The following is a 24,991-nucleotide window of genomic DNA, read 5'->3' as shown; positions in this document are numbered from 1 at the left end:
TCCTGTGGCCCCATCTTCTGTGCCAGTCCCCGGCCCCCAGCACGTGGTCACAATCCTATTCAGCAGAACCAATTCGACCCTGGACCGGCTGGCTTGCCCATGGCCTTGCTTTTTCTACAACGGCACTTCCAGTGCTCTAGGCACGCACCTACAAAAACTGGTTTAAAATCTGAGGCAGGCACGTGCAGTATGCAGAGCACAGCACAGAGCTACGACAGCGAACCACGCCGCCGTGTGTGAGGACAACGGCTGCCGCCCCTCGCCTCCCGGGAAGGCCCGCCGAAAAGACTCCGACCCTTAACTGTAAAGCTGTTTTTACTGACCTGCTGAGCTTTTGGGGTCAGATGTAATTCAGAGCCAGGCTTCAAACGGATCTGATCCTCGGAAGGAACCTGAACCGAAAGGAAGGCGGCCATGCCTCGAGCAACCACTCGGAACCTTTGGCGTCAGGGAGAGGTCAGAAGTAAATGACGATTCAAGTAAATATTTTAAAATAAATACCACATTTTCTCTTTAAAAACAAGATAAACACATTTCAGACCTAACGCTGTTGCTAGCCTCTGCAGGAAAATCGTAAGTATGACCAAGAAGGAGCCTTAACCTTCCTTTCCATCATCACTGCCCAAAAAACGTAAGCAACATTCAGACTGTTGCAAACATGTAGAATAACTTGGGGCGCCTGGGTGGCGCAGTCGGTTAAGCGTCCGACTTCAGCCAGGTCACGATCTCGCGGTCCGTGAGTTCGAGCCCCGCGTCAGGCCCTGGGCTGATGGCTCGGAGCCTGGAGCCTGTTTCCGATTCTGTGTCTCCCTCTCTCTCTGCCCCTCCCCCGTTCATGCTCTGTCTCTCTCTGTCCCAAAAATAAATAAAAAACGTTGAAAAAAAATTAAAAAAAAAAAAAAAACATGTAGAATAACTGGAACCTCAGGCACTGCTGGTGTGAATGTAAAAACTGGTGCAGGAAAATGGATTTGGGCAGTTACTCAGTAACTTAAGCACAGAGAAACCATATGACCCAGCAATTCTACTCCTGGGCACATACTCAAAAGAACGGAAAACATGTGCAACAAAAATTTGTTAACAAACTTCACAGCAGCCAAAAAGTGTAAAAACCCAAATGTCTATCCACCGATGAATGGATAAACAAAATGTGATACATCCATACCACATCCACATGACTGAATATTACTCAGCCATAAAAAGGAGTGAGGTACTGATTTATGATTAAACATGGGTGAGTCTTGCAACTTCAGGTGAAGTCACAGAAGCCAGACACAAGAGGCCACACAGTATATGATTCCATTTCTGTGAGATGTCCAGAAAAGATATAATAAAGTCAGAAGGTCACTTAGCGGCTGCCAGAGACTCAGGGGAGAGGGACATAGGGAGTTAACTGTCTAACGAGTATGGGATTTCCTGTTGGGAAGACAGAAACATGTCTGAACTAGACAGTGGCAATGAGTACAACAACACTGTCAATGTATTAAACACCGCTGAATTGTATAGTTTAAAAGAGTTACCGTAATAAATTTTACGTTATGTGTAGTCTTCCACAATTTAGGTAAATCAAAGTCACATACTCCTGCTAAATTCTACCACAAACAAAGACACATGATGTGACCTGGTCTGGACTGATTCCCGAAGTTGCAATGGGCTATTCTACAAGAATGCTGACATCACAATGGCAGAACTCTTTTCAACCCTGATAAAGGCTAGGGAAGAAAACCACTATGCCAATAAGGGAGATAAAAATTGGAGGCCAGTGGCAAATTCTTCCATGCCTTGCAATTTTCAGCAACAAAAACTTAGACTTGTTTCTCATTACTTATCCCTCTCATCAGTTGACTTGAACTCATCGCGATTCACAGTTCCAGGAGACTGAGTCCCTCATGGGCCTGAGCTGCCCTGACAAAGTACAGGCAGTGAAGCAACTAACTGGGGTATTTTTTTTATTAATTTTTTTTTTTTTCAACATTTTTAATTTATTTTTGGGACAGAGAGAGACAGAGCATGAACGGGGGAAGGGCAGAGAGAGAGGGAGACACAGAATCGGAAACAGGCTCCAGGCTCCGAGCCATCAGCCCGGAGCCTGACGCGGGGCTCGAACTCACGGACCGCGAGATCGTGACCTGGCTGAAGTCGGACGCCCAACCGACTGCGCCACCCAGGCGCCCCTAACTGGGGTATTATAACCTAACTTTACACACCATCGCTGGCTCAAAGCCAGAAAGAAATCAGTAGTGTGGTCAGGTTACACAGTCAAAATACAACGAGAGATATTACTAAGAAAACATTCTTTAAATGTGAAAACAAAGTTGTTTACAAAAAATAAACATGTTTTGTAATATATAAAGATGTAATCAAGCTGATTTTCTCCCCCCTTAATCTATGAGGGGACCTAGCCCTGAAGTCAAAAAGCCTACTCAAGTATCCCAGTCCCCAAGCAGGGGCAGATGCTGAGGCCCAGTGGGAAGAGCAGTGGCAGGAGCCTGCTTACCTGTTAGACAGGGGCGACTTCCGGCCCAGCCCGATTGCCCCCAGAATCCCGGAGCTGAGCCTCTCCTCGGCCAGCTGGCTCTGTCTGCTCTGAAGCATGAGCAGAATTCGAACGACAGACTCTATCAGGACCGAGTCACTCTGTTCCGTCTGAATCAGGGACAGCTGCAGGACTTGGTGCCACCACAAAAACAGCTTGGCCTCTTCCTGCACGGAGCTGGGGGGAGGCCCAGGAGGAAAACACAATTAGAGGTGGCTTCTTTCCGCTCCTGTTTAATTGAAATTCCACATTTGAATTTCAAGTATGGGGGACACTTGGTACTTTCAAAGCTTTGGCTGACAGCCCAGCGTGTTAACACAGTGACAGGGACAGAGCAGCCACAGGGCCAACATACCCGGGGTACACCTGCTCCAACCACCTGCTCAGGGTGAGAAGCACTTTCATTTCATTCCTTAAAGTCTGTTCGCTGTTTAAACACTGTAGCAAGTAGACATAGAGAGTCAGGTAGCTGCCGAGGGACAGGCACTCCTGCAGAAATTCTTCTATGGTGAGCTCCGGAACTTGGAGGGACACCAGAATGGGGCCCCATCCTAAATTCTGACTGAGGGAGCCTGAAAAAAAAAAAAAAACAAGGAAAGATAGCAAGATGAAAACAAGAATGAAATTATTTACCTGCTGGAATGGGCCTCTTCACTTTAGGCTTCATGTCAAGCCCGCGTGGGCCCTGGAGGCCACACAAGTGAAACGTGCCTCATGGCATAGACTGGGAAGTCCTCACGCTAAGTGCCCATCCACGGCTAGAGGGCAAGAAGTCATAATCACCCTTCTCTCCCTTTTAATACCTTAAAATCACAGGTAGGTACTGCCTGTCCAAGTCACCTAAGGGTTTTAACTTCATCTAATACCTTTTAAGTGGGTTGTGAATATGCTTTTCTCAAGGAAATTATTATTACTCTATTTGACAGAAGTATTTCTACTTTTCAGGGCTTGGTTTGACTCATACCTCAACAGAAATCCTTAAAACTGTTTCACAAACTGAAAAAAAAATTTTTGATTTTAGCAACCCGAATGAATTTGAAGCAGGAGTGTTATGCTAGTGGTTCTCAATTCTTTGGGGGAATGACAGTGGGGAGATGGTGACATGTGCAGCACCTTCCATGGGGGGACACAGGGACATGCATTGTTCATGGGTTGTCAAGGAAGGGCAACAGCAGGTGATGGGCACTTCCCGGCCTTCTTGCTCTAACGCCCTTCCTTCTCTCCTACTGTGTGCACAATGATGTGTATCTGGGTATCACAGCTGAGAATGTTCATCCGAGCAATTCTTCTTAACCAGACCACAATGTTTCCAGAATCGAGTTTAGAGGGAGGTTAGGGAATAAGAATGATTTTTGAAAGCGTGGGGGGGAGGGGGGCTTTGATCCCTTTGTAATAGTGTAAAAGATGTGACAAGAAGCAATAAAAGACACACATGAAAACTCATTTTAAAAAGTGACAAAAATAAAGAATATTAACACAGTGGGTCTTACAAAGATTCTGGTTTATAGCATTTCTTTGGAAGATCATGGCTAGGCCTGTGACTTTACATGACCTGCCTCCCATAAAAGAGCCGGTCTGACCTCCAAAACCACTGTAAAATGAATTGGAGGTTCCCTCCACTGAAACAGGACTGTACTAACAGCACGGGCCATAGGTTCTCACACTAACTGCAGATCTTTGTGGACAATACAAAATACATTGTGAAACATCAGCTACATTAACAAACAAATCACTCTCTGGAAGGGTCCAGAAAGGTACATCTTTCTGAGAAAGCTTTACTCTCCCCTGGAAAAGACCATCCTACAGAGAGCCTCGTACCTTCGTTGAAGTAGGCAGTGATGCAGGCTTCCGTCGTCTCAGCCATGTGGCGGACAGAAGCCAGGCTCTGACAGGCTGCTGTTAAGAGAGGCAGGACCACCAGCCCGTGCACTTTCTGCCCAATCCAGGCGCGGACACTGCCCCGGAGGAACTCTGCCGTTGGAATAGTTGCGTTGTTCATCATCATCAGGACTTCCATAAAGAGGCTGCTGAGCGCCATGTGGCGGGTCTGGCTGTCCATGTCTGCAGGGGAGCACAGACACATCGTGAGTGGCTGCAGGAATGGAGATGTCAATGTGCCCGATCTTGGCCACACTCCGGGGCACACTTTACAGTTCTGGTCACTGATCTTGAAGGACCAGAAGGAACACTCTGCATGGGGTGTAGCTTTTAAGGACAGGATGCAGCACATCAGTACTTCGTAAGGGCAAAGGAGGAACCACTGAGAGATACCTGGTTACGGGACGCGGTTGAGCTATACTTCAATAAATAGACATCAAGCTGGTAAAAGACTAAATTATTTATCAGAACATGCTTACTTAGACTTTATCGTCCAGACTTTGCTCACAGATCTCAAAAGCCACCTACCTGGTAAACTGTCTAGAAACAGTACCTCCACTCACCAGTGCCAAAGCTGTAGATATTCTGGAGTGATTTACAAGGAACAGAGGTTATTCCTTAAAACTAAATATAAAAGTAAGGAAAAGAAAAACCTTTTTAAACCTTTTCAAAATAACTCCTCACTTAAGCAGTTTTTATTTCTTTCTTTGTTTTTTCAGTAAGAAAAGTGGACAGACGGGCAATATAATGGGTCTTCCAAAATATTGAGATGAAAAGAGAACAGAGGATGAGAAAAAGCAAATTCATTCCACAAGAGAACTGCAAAACGTTATTGAGGTGGATTCCTTCTTCACATCCCCAAATAGAAAACATTTCACCGGGAGTTCATGGAAAAGACAATCCAACAGGCCACGGTTGTTGCCAGCTCCTTCTAGCTCTCCTCGAGTTAGGTAAAAATTCTTACTGAACTAGAACTGGGGCTTTCTTATCACAAGGCTTCGGTACTCACATCAATGAAAGTAGGGGAGTCTTGGTCTTACTCATCACACCTATCAAACCAAACTCACCCACTCACAAGTGTTGAATAAACCCTAACTTAATGTTACTATAAGACCTACTTCTTATCGGGGCACCTGGGTGGCAAGTCAGGTTGGGCGTCTGACTTTTGATTTCGGCTCAGGTCACAATCTCATAGTTCATGAGTTCAAGCCCTGCATCGGGCTCTGTGCTGATAGCGTGGAGCCGGCTTGGATTCTTTCTCCCTCTCTCTCTCCTCCCTGCTCACTCCCTCTCTCTCAAAAATAAATAAACATTAAAAAAACAACAACACTCCTACTTATTATCAAGCAAGGACTTCAAAAACAAAGGTTTTAGAAACACACTATATATGAATACCTATTTTTTCATGTATTTCTATGGGTATAGATATTCTTTTTTTTAAGGTTATTTATTTATTTTGAGAGTGAGTGAGCAAGCACGAGTGGGGGAGGGGCAGAGAGAGAAGGAAACAGAAAATCCCTAGCTGTCAGAATCTGACAGCGTGGAGCCTGACGCAGGGCTCTCGTGAACCATGAGATCATGACCTGAGCTGAAATCAAGAGTTGGACGCTTGGGGCGCCTGGGTGGCTCAGTCGGTTAAGCGGCCGACTTCGGCTCAGGTCACGATCTCGCAGTCTGTGAGTTCGAGCCCCGCGTCGGGCTCTGTGCTGACAGCTCAGAGCCTGGAGCCTGTTTCAGATTCTGTGTCTCCCTCTCTCTCTGCCCCCTCCCCTGTTCATGCTCTGTCTCTCTCTGTCTCAAAAATAAATAAACGTTAAAAAAAAAAATTAAAAAAAAAAAAAAAAAAGAGTTGGACGCTTAACTGAGCCACCCAGGCACCCTACAGATATTCTTTATTAAGGCATTATCTATGAATTTCAGTCCAATAGCAATTTTAATTTGAATCTGCCTTTTAATTATGACTCACAGGAACAAAAAACTACTACAATAAACTTCCTAATAGATCCCACCCTTGCCTCTCCCTATGCATCATCAACACAGCCAACAAATGTTTTCTGAAAAACCAGATCTGATCCCATCACTCTTCTGATTAAGATCTTTCTAGAAAGCCCTCCTCTCCTGTGCTTGGCCAGCTATTAATCTTCAGGGCCTAAGCCCATTTGATCAATTCTAAAACAGCCTCTCCAGTACTGTCTGGTAATTTTCTTTTCTTTCCTTTTTTAACATTCACTGAATTACTGACTTGCCAAGCTGATGCTACAGCTCCAGGCATACACTCATTCCGTGCTTACACTATCCACATGAGACAGGTACGATTATTATGCCCAGTCTGCAGATGAAGTTACACAGCTTCTACAAGATCACATAGTTAGCAAGTGGATAAAGCAGGCAGTTTGGTTCCAGAATCTCTGTTTTTGACTACCATATTACATGACCTATATGGTAAATCTATATTGCAGATATGTTCAAGAAATTTCAACTGATTTCTTGTTCACCAATTCCAATCTACGCAGTGACACCAGCTTTAAATGACTATGCTTCCCAGCATAGTATACTACAATCACCTATTCTCAAACAGTATTTAAGTAAATATTAAAAAGCTTGTGAGATTCACCCATGGTGTGGCAGATTTTCACTGTTGTATTCTATACAAATATACAACAATTTGTCCTTTCTACTGAACAAATGGGCTCTTTCCGGTTTTGGACCCCCTTAGATGCATAGCTACAGACACTGTTCATATTTCCCAGGGCACAGGTGCATTTCTTTTAGAACATTCTAGGAGCAGAATTCTGAGTCGTAAGATATGCAAACCAGTAGATCATAGCAAACTTCTAAAAAAGGTTGTACCAATATACTCTGTGATCAACAGTACACGAGTACTCTGATCAGTACACGAGTGCTCATGCATGTGTGAATAAACGGGAGAGGGGCAGAGAGAGTGGGAGAGTGAGAGAATCCCAAGCAGGCCCCGTGCTGTGAGATCATGACCTGAGCTGAAACCAAGAGTCGGATGCTTACCCGACTGAGCCACCCAGGCACCCCGGTATTTTCCCTGATTATTAACAAGGTTTAGCACCTTTTTGTAGATACACTGGTCATTTAGATATTCTCTTTTGTGGAGTGTCAATTCAAGGGTCTTTGTTCATTTTTTTCCAGTGGGTCATCTTTTTCTTCCTTCCTTTATTCAGTGTGACAATTTTAGTCATTCATATTTAATGTAATTACTGACATAATGGGGTCTAAATCTACTATCTTTTGATATATCTTCTCTTTATTCCTCCTATTCCAAATTCCTTTTTCTCTCTTTTACTTCTTTTCATTATTTCTTATTGTACTTTTTCTCTTTTCGTCTGTAAGTTAAACACTCAACATTCTTATGGTGGTTATCTTACAAATGACACGTGCCTTCTTGAGTTTTCAAAGTCTGATGTTAACTGACTCTCAGACCATGCAAGGGCATTAACCTACTAGTGCCATGACCCAGGGAGGCATTACTGTTATTCTTGTTTTAGACACTCACATTTCATTTAGATTCACCTACGCCTGTATTGGCCACTTTCATTGTTCTTCATCCTCAGTCTCTTCCTACTTATCTTCTCTGGATTATTACTTCTTCCCTTCCACAGTCTTTAGTTGTATTTTGCTGTTCTTTTTATAACCTCTCAAGCTGGATCCTTACCTTACTAATCTTCACCTTTTTAAAATTTTAATATAAGCATTTAAGGCCAAACAATTAAGTGCCACTGTAGCTGCATCCTACAAGTTTTGATGCATTCTGGTTTTGTATCCAGTTCTAAATATTTTTAATTTCTATTATGATTGCTTCTTTGGTCATCAGTTATTTAAAAGTTTGCTTCTTAATTCCAGCACGCGATTATATTTTGCTACTGATTCCTAAGTTCACTGCACTGTGGTTAAAATGTGTGTGGTCTGGGGGCGCCTGGGTGGCGCAGTCGGTTAAGCGTCCGACTTCAGCCAGGTCACGATCTCGCGGTCCGTGAGTTCGAGCCCCGCGTCAGGCTCTGGGCTGATGGCTCGGAGCCTGGAGCCTGTTTCCGATTCTGTGTCTCCCTCTCTCTCTGCCCCTCCCCCGTTCATGCTCTGTCTCTCTCTGTCCCAAAAATAAATAAAAAACATTAAAAAAAAAAAAATTAAAAAAAAAAAATGTGTGTGGTCTGTTCCACACCAGTCCTTTGGGATTGGTGGAAACTGACTTTCTACTGAACAAGTGGTGAGGTTCCTTACCCGTGCCGGGCAAGATTGACACCACGTTGAGTTCTGCGTTTACAGGGCACATCTCCTCCACATGGGCACTACAGCCAGCTGGGCCATCAGACTTCCTAGAGCCTTACTGATTTTCCTTCCTTAATTAATTACTGTCAGAAGTGTGGCCACATCTCTTACTGTGAATGACTTTCACATTTCTCTTCCTAATTCTGTCAATTTTCACTTCAGGTATTTGTAGTCGCTACTGTGTTATTAGGTACAAATACATTTATCATTATTGTATCTTCCTGGTATATGAAAACTTTTATCAATTTCCAATGACTCTATCTCTATTAACGCTTTTTATTTATTTATTTTTCTCTCATGCAACTTCAAGGCAGGAAAACACCCTAGAGATCATCTGGGTGCTCTGTAACACTCTGGCTCTGTAATGCTTTCTGCCATATAGTCCTATCTATCTGTCTAATATGAAAGCTATGCCAGCTTTCTATTTTAGTAACTGCCCGCTATGACTGCCTTCTAGAAGGCTTTGTATAGCCTATGCTTTGTATGTACTTTTTATAAACAGCTTAGAGCTGGATGTTGTGCATTATTAATCCAGTCTGACAAACTCTGTCTTTTAAACAGTCCATTAACATTTACGGACGTAAACTCTACCACCTCGTTTTGGTTATTTTTTCTCACCTTCTCCAAGCTTCTTTTCTTGCCTTCTTTGGACTAAATGCATTTTGGCCATTCCTTTTTATCTCCTTCCACTAACTTGGCAATTATACATTTTATTTCTACTCTTTTAGCGAACATCTGAGAAATGTCAACATTCACATTACATCAAGGTATAAATTTAATCAATTTGTTGACCATTTCGAACAATACTAAAACTTTAGAATGCTTTTAATTCAACCTCCTTCCTCACTTCTATATACTCGTGGTCATATAGTTTAATTTTAGCTTTTGCTTTTTAAGCCCCTAAATGCATGCTGACTGTAGCTTTACACAGGCAGTTTATGTTCATATTAACCACATTTTACCACTTTGTCTGCTTACTTTTCCTTCTTGCAATCCAATCCCAATCCTTTTTATTCGTGATGACTCTTCTACCTAAAGAAGATGCTTCAAGACTGCCTTTAGTGATGTCTTTGGGACACTCTCCATTGTCAGTGAAAATACCTTTATTTTATCCTTACCCTTGAAGACTGTATCTCTAAGGTGACAGTTCCAGGTCACGGTCATTTTCTCGGAGCACACTCGAGTTGCTCCACTGTCTTAGCTTCCTTTGTTGCTACTGAGAAATCGGCGGTCAGTGCAAATGTTGTTCCTTTGAATGTGTCCGCCCATCTGTCCTTCCTTCCTTCATGTGAAAGTTGTTTCCTTTGTCCCTGGTACCTCTGCAGTGCCACCACAGTGTGTACAGATGTCAATTTCTCTCCAACCTTCTTGAGATTTGATGCGTTTACTGAATCCGAGGAGTGTTCCGTTCATCAGCCCTGGAAAATTCTCAGCCCTGCTATCTCTCCAGCTCCTTACTGCCTCCCCCCAGTTCTGTCCTCTTCTCTTGGAATTCTGACTGGGTGACTGGATATGTGGTAAATCTTCTCGGCCTATCCTCCATGCCCTCTAACCTCACTTCCACATTCTTTCTCTGTCTGTTCTGCATTCTGGACATTGTCTTCATATTCGTTTTCCAGCTTACTAATTTTCTCTTCAGATGAGTTGAGCCTACCAAGTTTTTATCACAATTTTTATATTTTCATTTCTAGAATATCTGATTCTCTCTCAAAGCTGTATATTTCTATAATTTCTTGCTCCTTACTGACATTTTCAAATCTTTTATTTCATCAAATAGATTAAAAATACTAGTTTACTGTGCTAATTAATTATTCCAGTGTCTTAAGTCTTTATATGTGTGAGTCTACTGTCATTTTCTGCTGACTCGCTTGTGGGGCCTTGTTTCCTTATGTGTTTTATGACTTTTTTTTCCACTAGGATTTCATATTCCTTGGAACTCTGAGGCCAGAGTTGAAGACAGGTTTCTGCAAAGTGGCTCTGTGGTTGCTTTGTACCAGGCATCTAACGGCACTGCCAACCCAGAACAACTTGAACTCAATTTCCACATACAGGAATTTTTCTCTTGACAGTCTAGGTAGCGGGAATTTGTGCCTCAAATTCAAAGATGTGCTTCAACTTATACTTACTAATTTTCAAAAAGACGTAGCTCTTTGCCCACCACACAGACATGTGCCCCAACACCCAGGTCAAACATACCACTGTCTTTGCCCTCCTCTCCCAGGGGCAGGTTAAGCTCTAGCTACCCTTGTCCTGAAGATGCCATCCTGTGGGTGATGCACAGGAGCTCCTTTTAGGATCCCATTACTAGCAGGCCCCAGGCTTTAGTGTCTCCACCCAGTCTAAGAAGGTTCCACAAAAGCCTTCATGGGGGAAGCCAGCCTCGGCACTCCAATTACCTTTGCAGGTTCCTCCTCCACTTAGGTCCTGACTTCTAAGATTTTCCATGATAAGTTTCATTTTTGGTTTCATAAAAACATTTTCTCCAGCATTCTTAGTTGTTTTCAGCAGAAGCAGTCAGGATACCCAGTCCACCAAACTGCTGGGAGCACAAGTTCTCTGCACACAATTTCTTCACGTGTCTATAGGTGATTCTGGAGTGCCCACCAGGGAAGAGCCAAAGCATCTTGGGATGCTGCTCACGGGCCGTCTCTGGCTCCCCCCACTCATTAAATCCAGTCGTCTAGCTTAGCCCTCAGTCCAGTTAACCTCACACCAGCATCCGACAGTGTGAACCCCTCCTCAAGTTCTTAGGACTCGTGCCTCCCCAGTGCTGAAATGACAGTGTCCCTGGGAGCCAGTCCTCTCTCTGCACATCACTTCTCCGGGAACACGACTGAAAGCGTCCTGCCCGCCTCCCGGACCTCACGAGGCCTCACACGCCTCAGGGATTCACCGACTGAATACATGACTGCCCGTGGCCACTTACCAGGTGGGTTAAAGGCGATGATATCATCTAAGAGCTTAGACATCTCCTTTTCTAGGGCTGCTAAGGTGATTTTTCCATTTTGTTCCAGGGAGCTGAGGAATTGAACCATCTGATGAGTGAAGGCTCGGCATTTTGGAACCGCATCCTGACAGAAAAAGGAGCGTTCATATGAATCCATGCAAGCAGTGTTAAGTGCTGGGGCGCATGCCGCGGCTCTGACTGCTTTGGTAGCGGGTAGAGAGAACAGAGCAGGAGACCACACAAAGACAGGCGTGTGTCGAAGGACCGACCCTGTGTCTAGGGATACGCGCACATCTGTCACTAGAACACACATCCTCCCGAATTCCAGAACACTCTTCCTTTTTCACTACGTTAATAAAAACATTAACGCTATACTAATTACTTGCCAAAAACTTTTCCAAACACTTTTATGTTCATTACCTAATTTAATTCTCACAACAACACTTTACGGGCAAGTATTACTAGTTCCAATTCAGATGAGAACACCAACGTCACAATGGCAGGGGGCTGGGGACCGGAGTTGGTCAGACCTCAAACTCGTGCTCATAACTTCCCTGCCATTCTGCTGCCAAGGACATCCAGATCCCTAAACCAACGGCTGCCACCCCCAACCTTTTTCATCTCTCGTTAGCCCATGATACTGCCGTAAGTGAAGGTTGACCAAGAGAGATAATTAAAACTAAAAACTCTAGGAGTACAAAATAAGAGCACCATGACATACATCCTCTACCTTTTTTAACTGAGCCATCACGAGGCTTGAGCCTGTCCTCAGTAGCACTTACACTACTATAACCCCGAAGAACACTCTGCCTTTTAAAGCACCCACTCGACTTACGAGATGTTTCTGGCCGTCAGTAGGAACAGAAAGGCCTGCAGACACTCTCAGGAGCTTCATGATTAATTCAGCAGAAGGTTCCTTTGCCAGGATGACGGATGGCTGGTAATGGCTGCTGAAATAACCTAGCACACTCTGGTATGACACGACGTCTACAAGATGCCATGAAAGTGAGCTTGTTTGTCCAAGGAGATTCAGCAGAGGTGAATCCTGAAAATAAAACACACACTCCTTTAGTTTTGGAGTTCCCCATTTCCCAGAAATATGTCTCCAGTCTATGGAGTGACCACTAAGAGGGCCCATGACCAGCATGGAACAGGTAAGATGTCAAAGAAGTATCTACTCAAGTAGAAGTGCTAGTGAAAGTAATAACCAAAGTCTTGGCAAAAACACTTTAAGATTTGTAAGTATTCAGAACCCAATTTTTCAAAGGAACTCTTGGATCTAGTCATAGAACTAGCAATTAATGAGATGTAAGATAAAATTGATTTTTATATTCTAACTCCATGTGCCTCCCTTCATGATCCAGAATTCGATTAGGAACGATCCCAGAAAATCAGGCACTAGTTGAAGGCACATCCCAAATGCCAAGCAGATATCACACCGACAGAGGTGTTAGGGAAACCAGTGAAAAACTCCAACTTCGTAGAAAGGGAGGATCTCGGAAGCCTTGCCAAGTCTTCATCTCAGGCTCTCCAAACTTACTGCTTGGTCTACCAACTGATCTTCCTTTGCCAATAAAATCATCATGAAAAGGAGGCAGACAATCATGCTCCGCGTCTCTGGGTGAGGACTGGGGCTCCAGGCGTCAGAGAGCACACTGACCCAGTTGACTTCGCACAGGACAGACCCCAAAAATAAGAAGCAGCTCTTAGGGCTTCCTCGTTCCACCTAAAGGGAAATGAATTCAAATCAATGTTTTGCTTTAAGCTATCTTGAAGATGTGTATAAATCAGTGTTTACTAAATTGTATTTTAGAAAATAACTTTTTTCCCAGATTATAAAAATCATCTATAAATCCTTCCCCCAGAGATTTAGACTTAACATTTGTCATATTTTTTTTCCATGCTCAGTGAATGTGTACATTTTTCACCTTATTTAGAGTTCATTATTTATTCCACGAATTCTTTTTTTCTTTGTTATTTTTTTTAGAGAGAGGGAGGGAGGGAGAGGGAGAGAGTGCATGAGCAGGGGACAAAAGGAGAGGGAGGGAGGGAGGGAGGGAGGGAGGGAGGGAGAGAGAGAGAGAGAGAGAGAGAGAGAGAGAGAGAATATCTTAAGCAGGTTACTCACTCAGCACAGAGCCTGACACAGGGCTCAATCCCATGACCCTGGGATCATGACCTGAGCCAAAATCAAGAGTCAGATGCTCAACCTACTGAACCACCCAGGTGCCTCTATTCCACTAATTCTTAATAGGAGAGGAGTGACCTTCCCTAGCTCTAACCAGACTGCCACGGTCAGTCACCAAAGCTCAGGGGAGTCTATTACAGCCCTCAGATGTGCTAGGACAGGTCAAAGACTGAGATCTACTAGCCAGTGGTTCCTAAAGCTGATCATACATCAGAACCCGCTCCCCCCCCCCCCCCACTAAAGACCCACTAAAACACAGACTGTGGGACCCAGCTGCCAAATTTTATATTTCCTAAATCTAGGGTGGCAGCAGGAATTTGGATTTTTAGTAAGTTTCCCGGTGGTACAGACACTACTGGTCCTAGGACTCTACTTTGAGACCTACTATAACAGTGTACATAATTTTTATACTGCCTTTTTAGTGTAATGTTATGTTATAAAAATATCTCCACAACATTAGTCTTTGTGATTTTTGATGACTTCATAATGTTAAATCCTATTTAAAATACATTAGGGATTGGTAGGAGGGGTGGTAGATATATTTTAAAGTATATAATCAATGTCAGAGTTCTATCTTATTAGCCCATTTCAACAGTCTGTTTACATTTTTTTTTAATGTTTATTTATTTTTGAGAGAGAGAGAGAGAGACAGAGCACGAGCAGGGGAGAGGCAGAGAGAGAGGGAGACACAGAATCTGAAGTAGGCTTCACGCTCTGAGCTATTAGCACAGAGCCCGACGCGGGGCCTGAACTCATGAACCGCGAGGTCATGACCTGAGTCGAAGTCAGACGCTCAATCGACTGAGCAACCAGGCGCCCCTCAACAGTCTGCTTAAAATAAAATGTGGCTGGCTATAAATTTTTCTGTTTAAAATGAAGGTTAAAAAGCTCTACTCCATTTATAAAATCACAATCAATGGAACTTGGTAATGATTCATGCCCTCCCATGACTACCATCATTGTATCATACTAACTACTTATTCTTTTCCCTTTTAGAAAATGATTCTTCATCCTCCTGATAACCTCTAACCTCACTCTAAACCCTTCAAAAACATCCCTTCTAAGGCCAGCAAGACACATAGAACTGAAAAGCTTCCAGCTTCTGGGCAGGTCGGGGTCATCTATCATTAGACTAAAATTCCTAGAGGCACAGAGTCTAGAGCATCCCTTCAGAGACTGTTCTAGTTTAATCTGTCACACAGCTGAGGCTGCCCTCTTACTTAAAGCTGTATTACAGCTCTTTAAACAAACATTTTCTTCCATGTTCATAACAGTGACAAATACATACTTAGGACCTGTCTCATATACTAAACCTAGCTACAAAAACATTCCTAACCTCTTATCTCTGAGACAACTGTCCTCAGCTTTCCCTGGAGCTCAGCCACAGACAAGTGGCTGACAAGAACATCCTGGGTGAGTCTCCGTGTGCAGCACAGAAGGACTGCAGTACATTTCACTACTGCCGCGAACCACTGTGGACCCGCAGTAATTAAAGCACTTAGGGTGTCCCAGTAATCAATTGACATTAAGTTAAGAGTGAACACAAATGAGCTAGTGACTATGAATAAATAAATGGAAATGACTGTAAAAAGCTAAGAAGACCAGATTATAACAGGTTGCTAAAAATAGCAACATAAGAGGGGTGCCTGGGTGGCTCAGTCAGTTAAGCGTCCGACTCTCGATTTCGGCTCAGGTCGTGATCTCATGGTCATGAATGAGACTGAGCCCCACATCAGGCTCCTCGCTGGGCGTGGAGTCCACTGAAGATTCTCTCTCCCTCTCCCCTTCCCTGCGCGCTCTCTCTCTCTCTCCCTCTCTCTCTCTCAAACAAAAAAAAGAAAACTATAAACTTAAGAACAACAACACTGCCTGGCTGGTAAGTAACACCACTGTGGCTGTTTTTCACAACTACTGCTTCTACTGCTAAAACTCACACACACAGATTAGCATTTTTTCCAGGTCATTTCAGGTCTTTATACGATTACGACGCATCATTGGCCGTTACAACGCACTTCTGTCTCCTACAACATTATTCCCGTATGTAACTGCTTAAAGAAACTAATGGTTTGAGTACCAATTACATTTTGCTTTAATAGAACATTTAACAGTATGAGAGTCTGGTGATGCTATCCTAGAAAAATATGCAAACCCAGAAACAGCAAGATTGAGCATGACGAAGTCATTAAACTATGTACTCATCGAACAATATTACTAAAATCTAGGGGGTGACAGCCATGTGACAGACAAAATCTTTCTCTGGGTTTAAAAATGGTCCTAGAAGTGTTTTCCAATCACCCGCTCACACAGTGAAACGATTTCCATGGGAAGTCACATCCTCCACACAAGCACCACACAGGCACACAGAAAGCCCACACCGCAACTGTGGCTAAAAACCATTGAACAGGCTGCTGCCCAGAAGCCGGGCTGTGCCACAGGGAGTGAGGCTTACTTTGAAGAAGGCCTCCATGAGCATCTGGTCAGGGTGCAGGTCCCTCCACGGGAGCTTCTGGTAGGCACTATGGAAAGCGTACAGAATGAACTCCGGCATTCTGGGTGCTGTGCATGCTTCACAGTAATGCAGCAGGTGCAACCTGAGGGCTCCATCATCACCTGGCGACAGCTTATCTGAAATTGAAATGGAAAACACAGCTGAAGACATTCGGGGTTATCTTTAAAAATAAACAAATTAATACAAAACAGAAATTTGAACTGAAAGTCTAAGACCCAAGGTTCTCTATATTTACTCACTTTCAAAGATTTTCATGGGCCAGGAAGAAAAAAAAAAAAACTGATGGCAAATTACTAACAAAGACTGGTATGTAATTACTCACTTGGGTAATTGGAATAAGTAGCTGGGATGTGGGAGAAAGCAGGGGCGATCAGTGTTTCTTTAAAACTTCTAACTATTTGGCTTTTTAACACAAATACACTTGCATAACCCCAACCACTTCCAGGTACCCCTTTAGTCTGCTGCCCTCGGCATATACGCGGCCACTGGCCTTAGCACTTACTCATTTGGCACCCTGGAGGAATCGAATACCCCTCAAGAAGAAATGTGCCACATGACTAAAACTTAACCCTTGGTGCAGTAAAACTAGATTATTGCTGTCACTCAGCCAAGTTAGTCTAAAATGACACTCCTGTGTTATCACTCAGTATTATCATCACTCAGTATTATCATCACCAGTATCAATTACTACAGTGCCCTCAAGAGTTCATGGCAATGTAACCGGCATTTCGTCTAAAACAAAACTTTTCAGACTTTCTGGTTTCACAAAAAGGAATGAATGGAGTCAAAGAAGAGAGAGCCACGCACAACAAGAACAGAAACCTGACGATGTTTCTTAATAGCGGCTTTTGAAAAATGACAAATAAGCATCAGCCCACGGTACCAATCAATTTATCATTTCTAACATGCCTGTGCCCTTGGTTCGCATCCTTACTTTATTCTGCATCATGAAACACTAACATGTTTTTAACCTTTTAAGACAAGGTAAGAGTAGCATTTGTTCAAATGTGAATAAAAATAGTTTTGTTTAAATAAGTACGGATATGTAGGTACAAGACGTCTAAAAGGTAATCTCTTAGGACAAGACTGAGTTTCTAGTTCCAGCCCAGATACACCTAAGTTCTGTGAGCTCAGATAAATTCATTTTGCTTTTTGGGTCTTCATTTTCTCACAAATAAAAGGAGAGAGCTGGATCAGAAGACCTCACTAAAAGGCTATAACAAAATACTTCTTCCTGCTTTGCATAGTGCTGTTTCCTCTCCTTGAACTCAGCTACCAATTCCTGATGTTAGCTGTGTACCCTCCTGTACCCAAGCTACTTTCTTACTTTATATACACAGGCAAGAGCCTAAGAGAGTACTTGTCCCTTATACTAAGAAACCAAATATATACAGCCTTTGTGATTATAATTTAATGCTCAAATCTTTTTGATGATGGTAAGAAGAAGCCAGAAGTCTATCTTTCCAAAAAAACAAAAACAAAAAAGTGAGTACTATTAGGATTTCATGCGTTACTCATTGAACCCATACTTATCAAATAGACACTGAACCTACGGCACTGCCCGAGTCTTGTGGGGATAAAAAGAATGTTTCTGTGCCTAGAGCTTACATCTTACAGTTGAGTCAGAAAAAAAAAAAAAGTTTTAAGAGATCAGGCATATATATAAAAGATCAATAAAAAATACTGGATGGATACATCTAGGCAACGGAATGTTGTTCAGCATTGAAAGGAAATGAGCTATCAGGCCATGAAAAGACTTGGAGAAATCTTAAATGCATAATAGTAAGTGAAAGAAGCCAATATGAAATGCTATATAATGTATGATTCCAATTATTTGGCATTATAGAAAAACTAAAACTACGGAGAAAGAAAAAAAAATTCTCCCCAAGAATTAGTGGGGGGGGGGGGGCGGCGTAGGCAGAACTGTAATGGTGGGTATGTGTCATCATACATTTCTCAAAATCAACAACGTACAACATCAAGAGCGAACCCTAACATACACCATGACTTTGGGTGATAATGATGTGTCAGTGTAGGCTCATCAACTGTAACAAATGTACCACTCTGGTGGGGGAGGCTATCCAGGGTGGGGGGGGGGGGGGATATGGGAACTTGCTGTACTTTCTGCTCAATTTTGCTGTGAACCTAAATCTTTCTATACACGTGCACATTTTTTTTTTTAATTTTTTTTTTCAACATTTATTTATTTTTGGGACAGAGAGAGACAGAGCATGAACGGGGGAGGGGCAGAGAGAGAGGGAGACACAGAATCGGAAACAGGCTCCAGGCTCTGAGCCATCAGCCCAGAGCCTGACGCGGGGCTCGAACTCACGGACTGCGAGATCGTGACCTGGCTGAAGTCGGACGCCCAACCGACTGCGCCACCCAGGCGCCCCATGTGCACATTTTTTTAAGGACTGGATGACATATTAAGTCTGCGACTAAGTGCCACACAGACACATGGCGGCCACAGAGGCCACGGCAGCCACAGAGGTACACTAGTCAGAAACGGCACGTGCCAATCAGGCCATGGCACCTTCAGGACTCACTGCAGTGCCTGAGTGGAGCCAACAGCTGAGCACAGAGCTGGCCACTTCTGCCCACCAGGGGAACACTCCGTGAGGAATCCTGGCCCGGCGCTCGCTGCTGGGCTGGCCAGCCCTTTCTCAGAGCTGCGCCTGGGCAGAGGCACTGCTCTTCCTTCCCATCGCCTTTCACAGGTGTTACACCTGCACGGGCCCTGAAGGCGTTCTTCGCCCACTGCCGCTCCTCTCCCTCCTATCTTCCCAGGGACCACCCCAAAAAGATCCCAAGTAGCATTCTACCCCACCACGGTGTCTGCTCCTGAAGGACTCAAACTATGAAGATGTACTATGAAGATTCAAAGGCAGAAGAGAAACACGTGTGTACAAAAACATGTGCAGAAGAATATAAAGGACCCGAGGCTTCGTCCAGTAGTGGAGTCAGCATGAGCAAGTACAGTGAGGGGAGGGCCAAGGACATCGGCGGAACAGTGTGTCAAGCAGTATGGCTGGAGTGGAAGGTTTCCATAAGGAAGCCATTGCACAATGCTGAAGTGCACTGGGCCAGATACATCTGAATGTTGGGCTAAAACATGACACTTAAAAGTTTGGAAATATGAATATGATAGGACATAAATACTGTTTTCAGGAAATAATTAATCTATTCAATAGGCAGGAACAGAAACTAGAATGAGAAAAAAAGGAGGCAACCGCAAGAATCTGGGTGGAGTGGAACAAATGTCCTTATAAACGTCCCAATATAAAACATTTGGATACAGTAGGTAAAATAAAACATCTTTGTTTTTTTTTTTGTTTTCGTTTTTTAATTTTTTTTTAACGTTTATTTATTTTTGAGACAGAGAGAGACAGAGCATGAACAGGGGGAGGAGCAGACAGAGAGGGAGACACAGAATCTGAAACAGGCTCCAGGCTCTGAGCTGTCAGCACAGAGCCCGACGCGGGGCTCGAACTCACGGACCGTGAGATCATGACCTGAGCCGAAGTCAGACGCTTAACCGACCAAGCCACCCAGGCGCCCCAAATAAAACATCTTTGAAAATGCATAGCTAGGTACACTCAGCGGAAGACAACTAGGCCAAATGTGGGTGGCCACAAGCAAAGACAGCCCAGGAAACGCAAGTCCTGAACAGACACCAAAGCCTCAGCTGCATGCCGAGGGGTCTGCTTCTGCAGGGCTCTAATAGCATGAGGGGTCTCCCAAGGCCTGTGCCCTCACTGAGAGGGCAGATCCGGGGAAGAAAGGAACCTTTTCTCTACCTTCACCTGGACTTGGAGCGGAGGAAGCGGGGGGAGCTGTTCGTGGTAACTGGGCACACCTACAAGCGAGTCTGGGGTCTGACTGCTTATACCTGTGTAGTGAGAGAAACCGCAGGCTGAGGAATCATAGTTCCAGATGGAACAAATGAGGATCTTTTCTGGAAGACACACCCTCATCCTGGTCTTCATGGAATTTCTACAGAGAAAATGTCTCTAAATACGGGCTCACAATACGAAATTTAAAAATATACACAGAGAGGTGCCTGGGTGGCTCAGTTGGTTAAGCATCTGACTCTTGATTTCGGCTCAGGTTGTGATCTCACAGTTTGTGAGTTCAAGCCCCGTGTCACCCTCCACACTGACAGCACAGAGCCTGCTTGGGATTCTCTCTCTCTCTCTGCCCTTCCTGCACACTCTCTCAAAATAAACAAATAAACAAAAAGATACAAAAGGAGGGGCACCTGGGTGGCTCAGTCGGTTAAGCATCCAACCCTTGATATCTACTGGCTCAGGTCATGATCTCACAGTTCTGAGATCGAGCCCTAAGTGAGGCTTTGAGCTAAGCATGGAGCCTCTTGGGATTCTCTCTCGCCTCCTTTCTCTCTCTTTGCTTCTCTGCCCTTCCCCCACTTGTGTGTGCACACGCACACTTCCTCTCTCTCAAAATAAGTGAACATTTGTTTAAAATACACAAGGAAACAAGCCTCTAAATATGAGAATCTAAAGGAACATCCAACTGTAGCATAAGCCAGGTGTCCCCAGCAGGGACTTCAGATAATTACTACCGCACACAGGTCATAAAGCAAAGTATGTTTAAACATTTCAAAGAAATAACAATTAGAATTTTAAACAAAAAAAGAAATCAGATGCTATCAAAAAGAAACAGGGTAGATTTGAAAAACAAATACAACTTCTAGATACTGAAATAAGAAACTCAAAGCTTTTTGTTGTTGTTGTTAAGCAGGTTAGACAGGACTGGGGAGACTGAGTAAACTGGAAGAGAGACCTCAAGCCTTTGCCCAAAATGAAGCACAGAAAGAAAACATGAAAAAGGAGTTAGAGGCACAGAAGATAGAACGAGGTTCAACATGAGGGCCAGAGAGTATCTGAAGAGAACGGCTGCCTATTTGCCATGGCTGGCGAAGCTTGGAGCTGCCTTACAAACAACGTATGATGTTACAAACTTCACGCTAACCAGTTGTATCAGTGACCGTCTTTGGTCAAAGATGACTGCCCCCGACTAAAATAAAATTAAATAAAGTAGGGAGAGCAGAGGCCAAAGATTAACCGAATGACTTAGGGAAAAAGTGACAGCCAACCAGAGACATAACGTAACCTCTTCCTACCTTTAAAACTCTCATGCAACGAATCAACACAGTCAGTGAACAGCTGCACGATGCTCGAGGCCACCACAGCATCACTCTCCAGCCAGGGGTAATGTCGTTGGCTGCTTCAAATAAAAGAAGCACACACTTAGAAATGAAAGCACCATGACTAAATTATTCTAGGCCCCAGAGTCTAGGGACCGCCTATGTCCTAGAGAACACTGTATTACGTAGCCCAAATACACACTTAGACCATTCTAACAGCTGGAAATTCCGGGAGGCTCATAATATCCGCCATACAATTTAGTTTCCTTCTCAACGTTTATTCCAATGCAATTAAGTCAGAGATGTGTTACCTACATAAATTAACACCTTTTTATACCTAATTTACACCCTGTGTATCTTGGTTACATTTCAAATGTCTTAGGTATATGCTGCTAAGTGGCTTCAACAGTTTTCTCTACCCAAAACATGAAAAAAAGAAAAAAAAAATCCACATAACAAAAAAGATGACCAAAAAGGGACAGGAAATAACCAAAGAAAAAAATTCTTTACATGATCATTTTAGTTTCTGAACTGGGTTCAGAAAGTTCAGTATCAAAATAAATCCCATTAATTCTTCCCAGAAATAAACAGCAGTCTGCATTACTTCCAGCAGTCTTAGAATCTGTGCAAAATCCTGAAGCTTGTAGATTAAGGATAGTTCCCTAGCAAAAGAAAAGATCCAGAACCTTTTCTATTTTCCTCAATGAGCCCCTGGAGCAGCACAGGTTAATACAAAGATCTGACATGGAAGTCAGAGCCTTGAGCTCTGTTCTCAGTTCTGCCCTCACTGGCTGTGGAACTGGAGTAAGTCATTCCTGTTCTCTGAGTCTTGGGAACAGATCAATATTTGTGAAGGTACCTTAAATACTGAGATATCTAGCACTGGCGTAATGTTAACAAGCTCCCGACAAGTTCATGTAGCTTTGTCTGTATGCCTTTCAGGGAAAAGACTCATAAGGCAGCTACCTGCATGTGAGCAGTTCTACACCTCTCATTTGAATGCTCGCAACACCATGTTTTCACTTAATTGCAGAGCTCACGTTAATTCCCACCCAGTAATTCGGAAGCCAACTTACTTCCAAAAAATAACTGAGGTACTGGATAAAACCAAGTTACTCTCATATTTTATAGTATCGTATTATCAAATTCAAATTCAAGAGAACAATTTTTCCAAAATTAAGGACCAAAATTTATTCAATGTCTTTATTGTGGAAAAAAAGGAAATGAGTGTCCAGTTTTGCTTCGAAGTTAGTATTAAGATAATAGCTCTGATCGACCAGACTAGCAATTCCACTAACAGAAAATGTCTTAAGTTCCCTTCATAAAGAAGCATTTTCTATGGGGAGAATGCAAACTGGTGCAGCCACTCTGGAAAACAGTATGGAGGTTCCTCAAAAAATAAAAAATAGAACTACCTTACAACCCAGCAATTGCACTACTCTGTATTTATCCAAGGGATACAGGTGTGCTGTTTCAAAGGGGCACATTCACCTCAATGTTTATAGCAGCACTATCAACAATAGCCAAAGTATGGAAAGAGCCCAAATGTCCATCGATGGATGAATGGATAAAGAAGAGGTAGTATATAAATACAATGGAGTATTCCTCGGCAATCAAAAAGAATGAAGTCTTGCCATTTGCAACTACATGGGTGGACCTGGAGGGTATTATGCTAAGTGAAATTAAAGACAAAAATCATATGACTTCACTCATATGAGGACGTTAAGACACAGAACAGATGAACATAAGGAAAGGGAAACAAAAATAATTAAAAAAAAAAAACAGGGACGGGGACAAAGCATAAGAAACTCATAAACATGGAGAACAAACAGAGGGTTACTGAAGGGGGTGTGGGAGGGGGGATGGGCTAAATGGGTAAGAGGCATTAAGGAATCTACTCCTGAAATCACTGTTGCACTATATGCTAACTAACTTGGATGTAAATTAAAAAAAAATAAATTAAATAAAAATTTAAAAAACAATAAGGAAGCATTTTCTAAATTTAAATACGGCCCTACATAAAAATTCAAATCCATGAATGCATCCCTTATACCAAAATCCCCTCAGAACTTTTAAGTCTATAAATTTCAAAGGAATTTGAATATCTGAAAAACAATTTACCTTTCATTGTTCTCTAAAACCAAGATCCATGGCTTAAAGAGCTGGATGATTACTGAATGTAGGGATCTCAGCACTAAAACAAAGCAAAATTTTTAGAGACAAGAAACAAGCTCATCCTTTGTCAATTATCATTGGTAACACTAAAAATCTACTTCTTCTCATCTATATACTCACAAACCTATGTTGATATGCAAACAACATGTTTCTTATAACTAAGTATGTCTGTTTGTGTTTTCATTTGCTGCAATGGAATTTCTTGAAGAATTTTTATTACAACACAGGATCATGGATAATTTTTTACTGCGTATTTTTTAACGATAAAAGCTTAAATATTCAGAACCCTTTCCTGAGCAAGATAAAGAACAGGAAGAAAGAGTTAGAGATTGAAACCCATCTCCTTGCACCCTGCTCTATGAAGGAGGGGCAGAGACAAGCTGAAGCAGGCACCCCTGTGAGGGGGAACAGAGGTATGACACATAGATGGGTTCACACCTACACTGCATATTTCCTGTTTCTTCTTCTTGACACTCAGATATTTAATTTTATTGCTAAGATTTAAATCTCTCCATGTGTCTATTCAAGTCTCCTCTGATGGAAGGTCAGAACACCCCACTCTTTGTTGCACTAAAGGCATGTTACCTGCTTTGCTGCTGGCAGATGGGTCTTGAGCCAAGCAGGCCATTTCTGAGTCAAGCAGCCTTTTAACAAGATAGCCCAAGAGTGTCTTCATATCAGCCATGTAAGGACTCCATTTTGAGAATAAACCAAAGCTTTTAAAGTCCAATGTGGATAAGCGAAGCTTGTAAAAAAAATTTGAGAGCCACTGTATCGTCTCCATTACCTGGAAGAGAATGACTGGTCAAAGAATCCTCACCCAATGTCTACTTTCAGCAGCTACTACAGAGGACTGTGACAGAGGGCTCAGACTTTGTAACACAGTTGCAAAGGTGTTTGCATATGAAAAGTAAATCAGCAGATTTCAAACTCTTTTTCTAAAGCAGAGGAACCATTCTGTCCAGTACATTCTCACATGGACCCATAGCACATAAAATTGACGAAATGAGGAGCCCAGCCCCATGGGACACTGCATGAAAATCTGACCAAAGGTGCCAGGGGTGTAAGCTTAAGAATCGGATGAGTTAAGGTGGTGAGGGGAGGTTTAACGGGGTGGCCTGGGCTGCTCCTAAATGGATGGGCAAGAATCAGACTCTGAGGTGTGAGAGAAAGGCAAAGGGGGCATGGGAGGAAGCAAGAGACAAAGGAAAACACAGGGCTCTTAAAGATAATCCATAAGAGTGCAGCTTTTTAGATATAAATTTTGAATGTGTCCCAACTGTTTAAAAAAT

The 24,991-nt window shown here is 43.0% G+C and overlaps 1 protein-coding gene across 2 annotated transcripts in view; it reads right to left on the bottom strand.

Annotated features, from left to right (window-relative positions):
- Positions 1–24,991, bottom strand: part of EPG5 (ectopic P-granules 5 autophagy tethering factor) — a 133,060-nt gene that overhangs the window by 29,250 nt on the left and 78,819 nt on the right. For both annotated transcript variants that reach the window (XM_058692218.1, XM_058692217.1), the window contains exons 33-43: positions 24,285–24,486; positions 23,646–23,718; positions 21,501–21,604; positions 16,295–16,470; positions 13,198–13,383; positions 12,493–12,702; positions 11,637–11,781; positions 4,355–4,597; positions 2,892–3,108; positions 2,498–2,713; positions 324–438 (exon numbers count right to left, since the gene is read on the bottom strand). In XM_058692218.1, the coding sequence (XP_058548201.1) occupies positions 324–438; positions 2,498–2,713; positions 2,892–3,108; positions 4,355–4,597; positions 11,637–11,781; positions 12,493–12,702; positions 13,198–13,383; positions 16,295–16,470; positions 21,501–21,604; positions 23,646–23,718; positions 24,285–24,486 (1,887 nt within the window). The remainder of the gene's footprint in view (positions 1–323; positions 439–2,497; positions 2,714–2,891; positions 3,109–4,354; positions 4,598–11,636; positions 11,782–12,492; positions 12,703–13,197; positions 13,384–16,294; positions 16,471–21,500; positions 21,605–23,645; positions 23,719–24,284; positions 24,487–24,991) is intronic.

The sequence above is a fragment of the Neofelis nebulosa genome, chromosome 11 (assembly GCF_028018385.1).
Source record: "Neofelis nebulosa isolate mNeoNeb1 chromosome 11, mNeoNeb1.pri, whole genome shotgun sequence".
Classification (NCBI taxonomy): Eukaryota; Metazoa; Chordata; class Mammalia; order Carnivora; family Felidae; genus Neofelis; species Neofelis nebulosa.
This window is presented reverse-complemented; position numbering and strand designations above follow the sequence as displayed.